The following is a 13897-nucleotide window of genomic DNA, read 5'->3' as shown; positions in this document are numbered from 1 at the left end:
GAAAACAGTGAAAACCCAGGGCCCCATATGCTCCACTTTACCCCAATCGATAACACCAGAACAAAGGGCCGAGATCACGAGGTGGCGGCGCGACCTCCTCATTTCCTCTGGCTTCGGCTGGCGATTGGCCCCTGCGACTCGTGCCTCGGCCGATTGGGGAAGGAGCACGAACCGCACCACCACGGGAGACGAAGTCAAGCTTGGTGGTGGCTTCAACTTTGTGGACTTCGGCTTGGGCAAAGCTGGGCACTGTGCCATTGCAATGCCGAACGATACATCTACCTACTACCGCATTGCAGATGCCACCGCCATCACCTGCATCCCGTTAAATGCTGACACGAGATCTGGGATAGAAGGGCACTATGCCATTGGCTCTACGGGATGGACTGACTGTGCGGCGCAGACGACGGGCGAGACACAACACAACGTGCGGCTGACTCTTCTTCTGTCTGCGACAGTGGCGCAACTAACTGCTGGGAAAATACGAAGCGCCCTGCTGATGGACAGCCGGATTCCAGTGCGGTGTAAGACGCCTGATTCAGCTGGGGCTTTCGACGCTTTAGACATGCCAATTGTAATGCCGTGTCGTGCCTTCCCTTCTCTTCCATCCTTCGCTCCTCCTGTCACTATCCGTCTGATTTGACAACAGGCAAGTGCGAGAGTGGCTGCATGCCTGCCATCAGTCCAGCGCGTGCTCCGCTCCTCCCCGTGCGGAGAAATAAAAGTGGCACAACACCCCAAAAAGCCAAGATAGAGACAAGCGTTCAGCCAATGGGCGCTAGCTGACGGCGTGGCCCGTGCTGGCATGTAACGTTTCTCTCAATTCCAGACGACCAGGAAGGAGCGTCGCAACTACTCTCTACCTTCCCTACTATCTTTTCAATCTGCAGCACGAGACCCTTTATCAAGGTTGAGTTTGGTTATCACAAGTAAAAGAATCAAGGTGCGACGGGGACTCGAAGCTTTTCTGCAGCGGGAGGCCAGTTGCATTCTTCACCTCCGATGTCGTGGGCTCGTTACACTGATAAGGCCATGCTGCAGTGCGTCCCTGTCTTTTTCGCTGCTTGACAGCTACTGGCAGGTCGCACCGGGTCCAGGTACACTGCCCCGGGCCGTCTGTCAAAGTGAGCACCCAACCGTGCCGGCCGTCCGCGGCCCCGCATCCAGCTCCGTTGTGCTCGGGCGCCGTCTGACTGCTTCATGATCCGGTCATGCGCACCTCATTATCGGCCCTTCCAACCCATGAAGCCATCACTTTGCTAACACAGTTCTCATCGCTCTCTTTCTTTCTGAAAATTACCATCGGTATCTTGATACCATCGTTGCACCCTCCAGACCCCCGCGTATCTCAACCGTAACATGCCTTACCCCACACTTCAACGTCCAACCGCAACGACCATCAAAGGTTACATGTCCCTAATCGGCCCCCCATCCAGTGTCCCCCAGTTCAAACACGTGGGGCTCGTCTAGTGTCGAGCAACTTCCCTTCGCTTTTCCAGTGTTCCCCGGTCCATGGCACTGGGTCTTGTGTCCAAAGATTGACATATCGGCCGAGATATGTCCCTGCTCGCGGATCGTTGCTGCTGAGACGTTGTGGTGGTCGTGACGTACTTCGTAGAGTTGCATTAGGTAGCTCCCGCCTCATCTCCAACACAAGGCTTCCATCTGAGAAGGACGTATCGCCCGAAATCAGCATCCATACTGTGCTGCGATATCAAAGTCGGCGTGGTTCTATGTCCCTGGCGCCGGAGACGCCCCACTCTTGATCGTGGGAACACATCCGTGCTGTCTGCTCCTCTGCCGCGCCAGGCAATGTGCTACTGTCTGAGCATGAGTGCTAACTGTGACATTCCTTTACTAGGCCAGAAGATTGGTAGATCAAAAGACGTTAATTTATAACTACTTTCGGCATTGCCGCGCCTTCGACAGCACCTTACCATGGGAGATTTCAACCCTTCGAACATTGACAGCTTGGTAAACATCAACAGAACTGATAGTGAGCGTGCAACTCTAGGTGTGAGCAATCGGTTCACGCGTATCACAAAGCCCAGTGTCTCGCTCAACTTCACTTTGCCTCCCTCCACTCTTATTTACCCCCCTCAACTCCGCTTCCTTGTGTATCATCCCCGACGCTCTTGCGGGTTCATAGTTGCGTCGTTCTGAGTGTCTCCCTACTGTGAGTTTTCACTCATTTTCTGGGTTGACGCTTGTTGCAATAACTGAATGATCTCCGCATTCCCTGCTTTTTCTGCCAATTTGAGAGCCGTGATGTTTTTGCCGAGCCCGCCTTTCATTTCCACATCTGCGCCATGCTCCAGAAACAGGCGTACATACTTCATCGAACCCCTTTTAACGGCGAGCTGCAATGGGGTGTAAGGAGGCAAGCCACTTTGTAGATCAGGATCCGCCCCTTTCTGCAAAAGCAGCCGCACGATTTCTTCAAAGTCTTCGTTCATAGCAAGATGAAGAGCTGTTTGACCAGGCAGACGCCGAGACGTCTTTCCGTTGGGGTCCGCCCCAAATTGAAGGAGTTCTTGGGCGATTCCTAGCTGAGACTTGCCAAGACACTCCATGAGAAGAGTATGGTTGGAGTGGTAGTGAGAAGCATCATACAAGATGTTCGGGTCCGCTCCGTAGTTGAGCAATAATCTGACAGGCTCCAACGCCCCACGTTCGACAGCAAAGCGTAAAGAGTTATATCCGGGGCTGGTGCTGGACTGTATTTCTGCGCCTGCCTCAAGAAGGATCTGGAGTATAAGCCTCTGTTTGTCGCCCCATGAGATGTGCCTCTTTATAAGCACGTAAAGAGTGTTATAAAGAACGCTCCCGAAACCTGGAACGCTTGTAGTCGCGTTGGCTCCATATCGTAAGAGATAGCGCATTACTTCTGGTGATTCGCGCACACACGCCATAGCCAAGAAGTTTCCAAGCTGGCCCTGTGAAGCATTGACGTCTGCTCCTCTTTGCAGCAAAATTTCGACGAGGTCATGGTGACCTCCCGTAATAGCTGCACGAAGGGCGTTCTCAAGGCTACCACCTTGGGTGTTGACATTCGCTCCGCTTTCTAGTAGAAGATCGATGAGATCTCGATTCCCCCTCGTAGCAGCTACGTAGAGCGCGATTTCCAGGCTGCGGCCACCTGTATCTGCTCCTTTGTTCAGGAAGATCTTAACGATATCCTTGTAGCCCTCTTTAGCGGCAACTTGGAGGGCAGAATGATAGGGATCATAGTTTTCGCCCTCAATATCGGCATTTTCTCCTCTCTTCAGCAAAATCCCAACGATTGCCTCGTGACCCTCCTTTACGGCAGCTCTGAGAGCATATCCATAGACCGGGTTGCCCTCAATATCGGAATGTGTTCCTCTTTCCAGCAAAAGTCCAACGACTTCTTCGTGGCCCTCCTGCACGGCAGCTTTGAGAGCAGATGCATAAACGCTGCCTTCAGTATCAAAGTTTGCTCCTGTTCCGAGCAAAACCTTAACGACGTCTTTGTAGCCCTTCTTAGCAGCAGCTTTGAGAGCATGTCCATAGACGTTGTGTTCGGTATCGAAATGTGCTCCTCTATCCAGCAAAAGCCCCATGATATATTTGTCCCCAATCTCAATGGCGGCTTTGAGGGCAGGTCCACAAGCTTTACTTTGATTACCAGAATGTGCCCCTTTCTCTAGTAAAAACTTGACCATGCCCACGTTGCCCTTCCAAGCGGCAGCTTCCAGGGCATGTCTGTAACCACTGCTTTCAGTATTGACATCTGCTCCCCTGTCCAGAAGCACCGCAATGACCGACTCGTCGTAAAGGCGAAAGGCTGTCTGAAGAGCGTTTCCATCAGGAGTGCCGCTTGGGGCGTTCAAGTCTGCGCCCCAATCCAGAAGAAGTTCGACGATACGTACGTGGCCCCGTTCGACAGCGACCTGGAGAGCGTGTCCACTAGCGCCGCCTTGGGCATTGACGTCTGCTCCATGCTGCAAAAGCACCGAAACAATATCATAAACACCTGATCGAGCAGCAGCTTGTAGAACAGTGCCGAAAGAGCCGCAACTTGCGTTGGAATCTGCCCCTCTATTCAGCAATGTCGCAACAATGTCTACGTAGTCTTGGGTTTGATGGAGGTTGGCAGGGAATCCATATCGGTTCGCAGGGAATCCATATCGGTTCGCAGGGAATCCATATCGGTGGGCACGGCGTTCATATCGGCGGGTACGGCGTTCATATCGGCTGGCTTCGCTGGCGACGAAACTTGTGCCGAAAGAGTCTCCTTCATGTTCGTCGCACTCGAAATCTGATCCAGCTTCTGCTTGTAAAGCAATGCCCAAGTAGCCACCGTCGGCATTGACATCAGCCCCCTCGTCAAGTAGCAGGCGCACGAGCTTCACATCTACTCGCTCAATAGCGATCTGAAGAGGTCTTTCTCTCCTATTTTCATCGCCTTCTAGTCTGTTCAGGTCTGCTCCCTTTCTTGCAAGAAGCCTCGTAATCTCATGCAGGGAAAATATGCAGGAGCACCTCAAAACACTCCCGTAAAGGCTTTGGCTATGAGTAGTGTCGGGACTGACGCCAAAGTCCAGCAGAAATCGCACAATTTCCATCCGATTCATGCGCACCGCAATTCCAATTGGGCTCAGAGTATTCTCGGGTCGGTAATTGACGTCTGCGCCTAGGTTTGCTAAGGCTTTGGTTGTTCCTAGAAGTCCGAAGTAGCAGGCAAAATGAAGGCAGCTTGCGTATGCGTTGACATCGTGGCGCTTTGCTTTTCGCCACTGAGGAGGGGCAGAGGGGTATTCTTCGAGATGCTTTCGCAGTTGGCCAGCCATTTCAAGGACGCCATCTCGCGAGCCTTCAGCAGTGACAGCGTGTTTGTTCAACATTTCGACAGCAAGTGTTCCGAAAGGAAAATTGGTGTCTTTCGACCAGGAATTCTCGCCGTACATCGGGTGGTCATGCAGCAGAATTCCTGAAGGAAAACCGAGTAGGTACGATAGACAAGTGCGTGCGATGCTTACGCTGGCATCTACGCCACCGAACGCAGGGTCGTCCAATTGCACAAGATACTCTCTCACTGACAGATGGGCCAGGTGAAGTTCAAACGATTCGGATGTCCCATGGTACGCATATTTCTGGACGTCCACGATTGATAAAAGGTTTGGGCAGAACCTAACGATGTCCTGGGGACAAATTCTGTCGGCAGCAGCAAATGCTCGATAATCGGACCACACAGTCACAATGTCGACAGCTGCTGCTAGTTCGAGTGGCTTGTCCAGGTTTACAAGAAATCGAAGAAGGCGAATCGCTTGCACCTTTTGTTCGGTTGGTATTCTTTCGATGCTTCTCCTATACGTTTCATGGAGTGTCTCAGGCAAAACATTGAGGGCGTTCTCGATTTGGCCGGAGTCAAAACAATTGACAATTTGGTCCATTTGACAGGCTGCATATCGGAACCTGTTTCCTTTTGAGTCTTCTGATTGACCTAACGATCGGGAATTCGGGAGCTTACATTCCGTCAGCTTTTTGAATGAGTCTGTCTGGAATCTGCTTCACTATGGGATGGTCTGGTGCGTGAGTGTGAAACCCTTCGTTAAGGTTTAGATATCCTTTGACGTAGGACTCGATATCAGCCTTGATTGAGTCTTTGGCGAGTTCTACACAGTTCGCATCTGCTAGTTCAGGGTCTAGCCATTTCCTGAAAGCAGGTTCGCGCCGTGCAGTTGTGATGATCTTGACATGTTTGAGGCTGGCTGCCGAGCCAATCTGGACTATCCACTCTATCAGCTTTTTCTGTTCTTTGTTGTCTTTTTTGCATTCGTCTAGCGCATCCATCAGAATGGTTACTTCGTCAAACGTTTCAAGAATATCTTGCAACCACTCAGAGAGTTTGTTAGTGTCCGGGAACCTTTCATCATCTTTGGGAGACATTCGTAGAGCGTCGAGTTTCTTTGCCCTGTTCCCATCTATCGCATACAGCTGGGAAAGTAGGGACCGTAGCAAGCCATCCAACGTACGCTTCCGAGCGTCACTGAAATCGAAAAAGAAGTACAGTATTGCCCCACTTTGACTTTTTCGCAGATGTTCAAGAATGGTGTAAGTGAGGACTGTTTTACCGCAACCTCCAGCCCCATAGAGACAAAGATGGCGGTGTTTATGTTCCAGCCAGTCCTTGAATGTGGAAGAATTCAGGAACCATGTGCCCGTTCCTTCATACCGGAGATCCTTGGCACGATTCGCATTGTCCGACGGGTTGGCGGGCCGAAGCCATTCTTCAAGATACTTTTTGCGCTGTTGAGATTCAATCCCACCGACTGTAATTTTGGCATCAGTATTAGATACAACTACTATAATTACTTGAATGAGCAAAGTTCACCAACCAGACTCAATAAGTTCCGAAAGTTTCTTCTCCCCTTCAACGACTATGGGATTGACACACCCCAGTAAATCTTTGGCATATGCTGCCGCCACCATCGCCGCGTATGGTTGCCAACGAGAGTTCTTATGACTGTCGGAGTAGTCGCATATGCCGCGTACGACCAAGCACGGAAAGTGGTTCATCAAGCCCGCTGCCTCCATCTCAAAACACAGAACGCCTCTTGCGATGAGCCTGTCCCGAGCCATAGCATCTTTCATGACTTGGTTGGATGATGCAACGAGACCATAATGAACGTCTGGGTTATCATCATCATCGTCTCGCGGGACTCGGGGTACTAAAAGCTCCGGATCAATACCGCAAGTGACCGTGCAATCTCCGGGTATGTTGTTAGGATGAACAACCTCCGGGCGATATAGCCTATCAGTTTTGTCTGGCGGGCGGGCGCACTTCTTCCGGAAATGCTTTCGATGCTTCTCCAGAGCCTTTTCCACCTTGTCGTCAAGCTGAGGGCCTTCGAGTTCGTACTGTGCCTCGAGTGCAGCCACGGCCGTCATGAGCGCTGTGGGTGGCTGATTAAGATGGCCTGTTTCCTCGAAGACTTGGCCTTGTGTCTTTTTGCCGTAATCATATTGAATGACACCGCCGGTACCATTACTGCGACTGCTGACCACAACGTCACCGAGTCGGACATCGTGCTCCTGGCTTGGGAGCCCCCCACCAACGCCAACCATCAAGCCCAGTCGTACTTTCGGGAAGCTGCGCACCATATCCTTTGCTGTCGTAGCAGCTGTGGTTGTTCCATACTCATTCCGAGGCATGACGGCGATGACTACGTTGTGCTTTCCGATTCTGCCTGTGACATAGCTGTTGCTATCTGAGACTTGCTTAGGCACTTCATGTCGCTCATCAAGGAACGCCTGAGCCGCGGCAGACTCCGCGACCAGAGCGCATATCCAGCCAATAGTGTAGGCATTTCGGTCCAAAATCGTAGCTTCCATGGAGATACTTCGGTCAAAGCCCCAAATTTGAAATTGTTTAGACCTAGGGACGAGAAAATGTTTGCGTAACGTCGTTGACAATTGAACCAGGCTTGGCGGACTCAAAGGAATGATAGAGGCTCAATAAAGTTCCATCAATGAACCTCATTCTGAGAGAAACTGGAGTGGAAATTGAAATCACAGAAAATGTGCGGGGGTGAAGATTTTGCGCGGGGCTGGGTCGGCCTGCCCAAAGAGTCTACGTGCATGAGAGTCTTGGTTATCGACTGCCTAATGAGATAGGTATCTACGCAGGCCAAGGTCTACAGCTACTGCAAGCTACTAGCTCCAATGGCGCGTATGAAACATGGCCCGGTGGCAAGCCATATTCCACGCAGGTTTGACACGCAGTTCTCGCAAGCTCTGAAAGACGCAAAACACAAAATCAACTAGACGTAGAGAAACAGGAGATCTTAAGTGGAAGCAGAACGTTGTTAAAGAAGTCCACATCCATATGAATGCGTAATGTAGGTAGTTGTTTCTTTGACCTCCCTCTGTGTGCATCAGCCTGTGAAGACCGAATGCGGAATCTTCGAATATTTTCCGTGAGTATGATCTCTTTCGATAGTTATTCTGCTCCGTGCGCCAAACGCTGTGACGAACAGTATATGTTTTGGGGTTCCTTGAAAAGGCAATTTCTTGGCAAGGATGGCGACTGCAGGCAACTTGAATACTATGCGTAAACCTCGTCACAGCTGAACCAAACATTGTGGAATTGCTGGCAGCCCGATCCAGTTGGGCCATTGATCTGGTTCCAGTATCCACAACGTCCGTTGTCTCCTCTATCCCAGGTGACGGAGCAGACGCTGCCCTGACCTGCGCCTCCTGTGACTTTCATGGTGCCTTGGGTCACACCGGTACCGTATGGGAAGTCTCCAGACAGGTATTGGCGAGGGTCGGCCGAGGTCTTCCCAGGGACCCACCTGTGAAGCGACTTGGTAAGTATGAAAAACTCAACTGAAGAACGATAGAAATGGGTGATGGAGTCCGTACATCTTGCAATTGCAATGGTCAAGGACGGGACCACCGCCGCAACGCTTATCGACTGTGCCGTCCGCGGCCTTTTTGCAGAGGTCTACTGGGTTGGCGCATGCTGATGACGCAGCGACAAGAAGAAGAACAGCCGATTTGAAGTTCATTTTCGAGCAAATAAGTCCAACAGTGCTGGTTCAATCAGACAAAACGAGTGTGGGGAAGAGGGGGTTGGTCCTGGAAGTGGCTCGGCAAAGAGTAACGGAATGCTCCTTTCTTTATGCTCTTTTATGTCAGGGAACAGCGGAAATGGCCGAGAATATACTTTCGCAAACACATTGCTGTCTGTATAGCTTATCAGCAGCAATTTATGTGGTACACACTCTTGCTTGTTGATGCTGACTCGTGGCAACCCTCACTTCGTGCTCACCGATTGACGGCCCATGTCTTATGAGTATCTAGAACGGTTGCAGTGCAAGGCAACTCTGCGAAGTCTACTCACACTATCTAATGGTCTTAACCACTCCGAAAATGTTGCTACACATCGATAGTCATCAACTTACCATGTGATACGAATGGCCAATTTTTGACAGTAGAACCTGCTGCTTGAGTCCAGCCCACCCTTCTCAAATTAGGTGCGAGTGCCTCTAGAACAGCAAATGTTTGTCCTCATGAATGAAGAGCCCAAAGTCTTTTACTTCATTAGCGAAGTTCAAATCACAATTAATTAAGCATTTTCGTTGAGGGAGGTATTCTGCAATTGCTGCGGGTAGGTGGAATGTGCTGCTCAACACGATTCCTAAGCTCGGTCATTCGTGCAGCAAAGTTTTTCTCGAGATGTAAATGGCTCACATCAAATCACCGATGAAAGTTTACAGATCCAAGACTCCATAGACTAGATCGACATTTGCGATACCGAGGCGAAGATGTCACCAGCTGTACAGAGCTTCCGCCAACCTCTTTCTCTACTTAAACTGCCATTTCGCCGGGGGAAAGTTGTTCGTATTCCAAAGTCACAACCATTTGTCTCGGATTTTCCCTCGGAAACAACTGCCAATATGAACAAATTCTTCTTTCCCGCAATTCGGGTGCTCTTCATGGCGCTCTTGTGGCAACTTGCTGTTGCGGAAGCGACTTGCGCGGATGCACCTGTTGAAATTACCCCTCTCTTCAGTTCTTGGACCTCATTGATTCGCCAACCCAGCGGAGTCTACCGCGGAACACTGCAAGTCGGTGCCGCTCAGGGTCAACCCCCCAGGGCGGAATGCACATACAGCCAGCCGAGCTCGGCCAGCAAAGGCGTCGTTCAGTTCATCAGCCGCGCCAACTTCCGTCAAATCATGTGCGTTGCTGAAGACCAGACTGATCACACTACGGCCAAATGCTTTTGGCTGAATGCTGGTGATACCTGCAAGACAAACATTCTGCTACGTGGTTACTTCTTCATTGTAAGTAAATCACGGGAATCTACTACAACAATACTGACTGCATAGGCTGGGCCCAAACTTTGATAGCACAATGCAACCGCAACCACATCGAAGATTGCAGTGGTATTTCTCATGCGAATCAAGCACTGCCTCTGGGGCTGGTGGGTACTATGATCTGCTTATTTTGGTATCACTGTTCGTGTGGGATAGATGTTACCATGCTGCAAGGGCTGGAAGATGGTCTGCTTCCACGTGGTTATCCGTCAAGCTGTCCTGCGGGGAAATCCACAGATTTGCTTTGGCTCGCGGGGTCAGATCTATTTGACAATATAACCAACCTTCGAACTGTCCTTCGATTTCAATGATGCGCTTGATTGTGGCTGCGATATCTTTTCCTTGCTGCAGCATCTGCAGTATGAACTGGTTTTCCTTTTGCGCGGGCAATGAAATCGGCGGAGTTGGAGTGCATGACAGGAATGGCGACGCCGACCGTTTTAGGCGCGATGGGTGTGTCCGCTCCGGTGGGTGAATCCGTCCCGGTGGATGAGTCCGGCGACGAGTAGTTGCATCCGCAGCTCTAAGTATGAATTCACGATGATTGTTGACTCGTCAGGTAAGCTGCAAGTTTCAATAATAATATTTCGTTCCTGAACAGCCATGCCAACATGATCGTCCGACCCGCTCGGAGAAACAAGCTTTCAAAAGGGGGCACATCATCGGACCATTTAGCAGGGGGCACCCACGTTTTTGCAATCAACTTTGGAGGCTTGACAGCTTGTTTACCCCACCTTAGAAAGCTTACAACAGTGCGTCCCATCATATTCGGGCTGAGCGCTCAGGGGGCGCTTTAACTGCAATACGAGCCCAAATTGTTTTCGGCGAATCCCTCATTATTCCCCAGTGAATAGCAGAAGGTGGCGGCGGGATGGCCGTAGAACTTAATGATAATAATAGCCTTCATCGTCACACAACGGGTGGGAGATCAACACGGAGAGGACTCTGGCTCCCCGCTACTTTGCCGTTCATCCGATCTCAGACAACGATCAGCATGGTTCCTCAATATCAAGAATCCTTTAGGATTCCAGCAGATCCGAAGATCTGCAAGGTGAAGAGCAATATAAATATTGAGGTCTTGGCTCCCCGTCTTGTTCAATCTTGGCAGCACCTTCATCTCCAATTACACAATTACGGAATTTAATCAAACTTGAACTTCACATTCGTTAAAACTGTCACAAAAATGCGCACTTCTTTCATTTCAGTAATTGTTGGCTTTGCAGCCTTTGCAGCTGCTAGCCCAATGCCCGAGCCTACCGCGCCACCAGCCGTGAGCGACTGCACAATTACTGTTACACACTTCGACCTTGGGTTCACTGGCGACTTCCAGCCCACGACAACCATCACACAGTACAACAGCACAGTCACTGTACCAAGCCCCGTCGACTGCCATGGCTGTGCTCACGTTACAACTGCCGACGCGCAGGCTCCTAACTGGGGTGGCCACGGACCCGCCTATGAGAAGGTCATCTACGTCCCGGCCACAGTGCCTACGACGGTGACGTCGCCGGTTTGCGCCACACCAACGGCTTTTTAGAGCAAGAATGGGATTAATGAATGGTTTGAAAGCAATGGGATACAGGAAACAGACCATATTCAGGACGACATGGGATCCATCTGTTAGCATCCGGAGTTAAAGGTTTATTTGGCAGCTTGTCTTGTCCAGGGAAAGGAGAATTGCAAATTCAGAATATCAATAATAGCCCTTTGACGCATTTCTGTGTCACTTCCATGTCTCTGCCAGGTCTCCGCCATGTCTTTTCCGTGTTTGGTGGTACAGTGCAGCTAATTACTTGCAAAATCCATGCGAACCGAGCTGGCTTCAGCAGTATTTAGATGAAAACCTTTTCCATTGGTACAGAATGTTCAGACTTCTATCTGAATCATCGCAAACATTGCAAGAGAACGTTCGGCATTCGAGTGCCGGGTTGCTTATGCTGACAACGGCCGAAGCGAGTAGGCCCGCGCCGGTGTCTAAGACAGTAACGCTCGCGTCGAGGCTCATCATGATCTACACGCCGGATGTCAGCATTTAGACGCAACCAAGCCAAGGAAATGAGAAACGGAAATCACCATTAATAGGTTCAAAGCTCAATATTCCTGCAACGTGTCACGCCGTGCAACTAACGGACTACTCGGGAGTTCAACGCTTCAATGCCCCCGCTTTGCAGCCTCTCGTCAGCTGTCTCTTGCTTACACGAGCCGGTGAAGATCCCGCTCTGCCTCCGCCTCAAGTCCTCCTCGATCAGTGGAAAGAAATTCGGATCCTCGGCAAACATGGCGTCGAACTTCCGCTTGATGTCTTCAGGAAGCTCGGGCGAGTTTTCACTATCGCTCAGCCAGATCCGGATCAGATGTCTAGGATACGTGATGTCCTCGGTAAAGCCGCGGCGTGCATGTTGAAGGTGAAGATTGTTCACCCTAAATTGGTCTTAGTCAGAGGGAGAACGGGTTCGGGAAGGACTTGAAAGCAACATACCATTCAATATCACCTACTTGAAGGTCTGTCTTGAGACTGTACTCGTCGGCCACCCACTGCCATCTCGCAAAGGCCTCTCGCTCTTGGAAGGACAATGGTGGGTAATCCGCATCCCGATCGGGCATCTACCAATCGTCAGTCACTTCACTGCACTTATCATCTTTTAAGACTCACCTCTCCATAGCCAATGAAAGTCCGTGTCGAGAAATTGAGAAATAGGCGGCCGCCTTTGTTGTGAACCAAATGCACCCCATCGTCAGGTATGCCGTTGCTAAGTATAGTGAGAATCGTCCGATTTGTGTTGGGGGACAGACGTACGCTCTCCAGCGAAACTTCTTCTCGGCCAGAAGCCGGACAATGTCAGGTCGATGTATGGCAAGATGGTTGTACACTTGTTCAGCGCTGACGACAGTCGATGCACCTCCGTGACCTGAAAGGCTCACAGCCATGAGTCCCACTACATCACTACCGGCGTCGCTGTGAAAGAATTGTGCGTTGGTGTCTTGAGCAGAAACATAGATCTTTCCACGGTTTTCTGGGTCCAAATGCGAAATGCTCTGGCAATTGTCAGTAACCCATTGACGAAGGCGGCATGGATATTTGATGCACACCTTGATGTGGCATATTGCTCGGTCTGCTCCCTGGTTGAGACGTCGATCACCGACCCAAGCATTGATTCCGAGAAACGCAATGATTTGGTCCGTCTTGTCATACTTCTGGACCGGGAACCCTCTGAGAATCTGAACCCCGATGCCGTTGTAGATTTGATCGGATACTCCGCGCAGTATTGGCCCGAGGATGGGAAGCTGAAAGTTCGATCGACTAATACTGGAAAGAAGAAGGGATTGCTTCTTCCAATTCTGTGCCGACAGATATGAGATTGCCGTCTGGTCATTGAAATAAGGGCGCGCTCAACATGCTCTCACCTTGATGGCAGCATCTATCTCATCGATATGCTCTTGGGAGAGGTGCTTGATGTACTTTTCGGCTGCATAGAATCAGCATTCGCCCTTTGTCTCTGTTTTACGAGTACGTAACTTACGATGCTGTTCTAATATTGACCAGTCCACGTCTGAGGCCCAGAAAATTGAGATGGCCACCCCTTTGGAACTGAGCCAAAGCTCGAGGTTTCGGGGTGAGCTGCATTTGCCTCTTTCCATTCAAGCTTATTGAGCAAAAAGCCTGGAGCGTCTGAATAGAGCTCATACGGAATGATGTCGGCAGTCATGGCTGTATTGATAGGGTCTTCGTTGCCCAAAGACCTGGAGGCTCTGTCAGTTCCAAATGTTGCCCAATAGTCCGCGGTCAGACTCTCGTCATATTAAAGGAATTCTTCTCTTCATCGACCTCATGCTATAGCGCATTGGAATCCAGGTCGCCCACATTCCGGATAATGAGCGATAGTTGGTCATCAATTTGTCGGATGCACGATGGCGCAATTGTCAGGATTGATGGTAAATCGTCCTAGGCGGTCGGTACGACACGGGTGTTGCGCGGACATGCAGCAAGCCGGCTTTCGGCGCCGGTTTCTGTTAATCGACCATCTCTTCTCCAATCATCACATCTCTCT

General features: G+C 50.6%; 6 protein-coding genes across 6 annotated transcripts; 2 read left to right on the top strand and 4 right to left on the bottom strand.

The window, feature by feature from the left end:
- Nucleotides 1–2171: 2171 nt before the first annotated feature.
- On the bottom strand, nt 2172–7356 carry Ank3-1 (Ankyrin-3; the record flags this gene model as incomplete). The annotated part of the gene is made up of 4 exons (XM_036646032.1): nt 2172–5436; nt 5492–5750; nt 5997–6293; nt 6360–7356. 4 exons carry the CDS (start codon nt 7354–7356, stop codon nt 2172–2174), a joined length of 4818 nt encoding a protein of 1605 aa, XP_036488062.1.
- A 712-nt stretch (nt 7357–8068) lies between these two features.
- Nucleotides 8069–8534, bottom strand: CGCS363_v014182 (uncharacterized protein; the record flags this gene model as incomplete). The annotated part of the gene is made up of 2 exons (XM_036646031.1): nt 8069–8318; nt 8389–8534. The coding sequence occupies 2 exons, from the start codon at nt 8532–8534 to the stop codon at nt 8069–8071; spliced, it is 396 nt and encodes a 131-aa protein (XP_036488061.1).
- Nucleotides 8535–9425: 891 nt separating this feature from the next.
- On the top strand, nt 9426–9860 carry CGCS363_v014181 (uncharacterized protein; the record flags this gene model as incomplete). The annotated part of the gene is made up of 1 exon (XM_036646030.1): nt 9426–9860. The coding sequence occupies one exon, from the start codon at nt 9426–9428 to the stop codon at nt 9858–9860; it is 435 nt and encodes a 144-aa protein (XP_036488810.1).
- A 1171-nt stretch (nt 9861–11031) lies between these two features.
- On the top strand, nt 11032–11385 carry CGCS363_v014180 (uncharacterized protein; the record flags this gene model as incomplete). The annotated part of the gene is made up of 1 exon (XM_036646029.1): nt 11032–11385. One exon carries the CDS (start codon nt 11032–11034, stop codon nt 11383–11385), a length of 354 nt encoding a protein of 117 aa, XP_036488809.1.
- A 285-nt stretch (nt 11386–11670) lies between these two features.
- CGCS363_v014179 (uncharacterized protein) lies at nt 11671–11856 on the bottom strand (the record flags this gene model as incomplete). Its single annotated transcript, XM_036646028.1, has 1 exon — nt 11671–11856. One exon carries the CDS (start codon nt 11854–11856, stop codon nt 11671–11673), a length of 186 nt encoding a protein of 61 aa, XP_036488609.1.
- A 115-nt stretch (nt 11857–11971) lies between these two features.
- CGCS363_v014178 (Taurine hydroxylase-like protein SAT17) lies at nt 11972–13555 on the bottom strand (the record flags this gene model as incomplete). The annotated part of the gene is made up of 8 exons (XM_036646027.1): nt 11972–12269; nt 12328–12452; nt 12502–12598; nt 12646–12884; nt 12939–13187; nt 13254–13315; nt 13370–13437; nt 13536–13555. 8 exons carry the CDS (start codon nt 13553–13555, stop codon nt 11972–11974), a joined length of 1158 nt encoding a protein of 385 aa, XP_036488131.1.
- Between the last annotated feature and the right edge of the window lie 342 nt (nt 13556–13897).

The sequence above is a fragment of the Colletotrichum siamense genome, assembly GCF_013390195.1.
Source record: "Colletotrichum siamense strain Cg363 chromosome Unknown KSG_Cg363_contig10, whole genome shotgun sequence".
In the NCBI taxonomy this organism is placed as follows: Eukaryota; Fungi; Ascomycota; class Sordariomycetes; order Glomerellales; family Glomerellaceae; genus Colletotrichum; species Colletotrichum siamense.
This window is presented reverse-complemented; position numbering and strand designations above follow the sequence as displayed.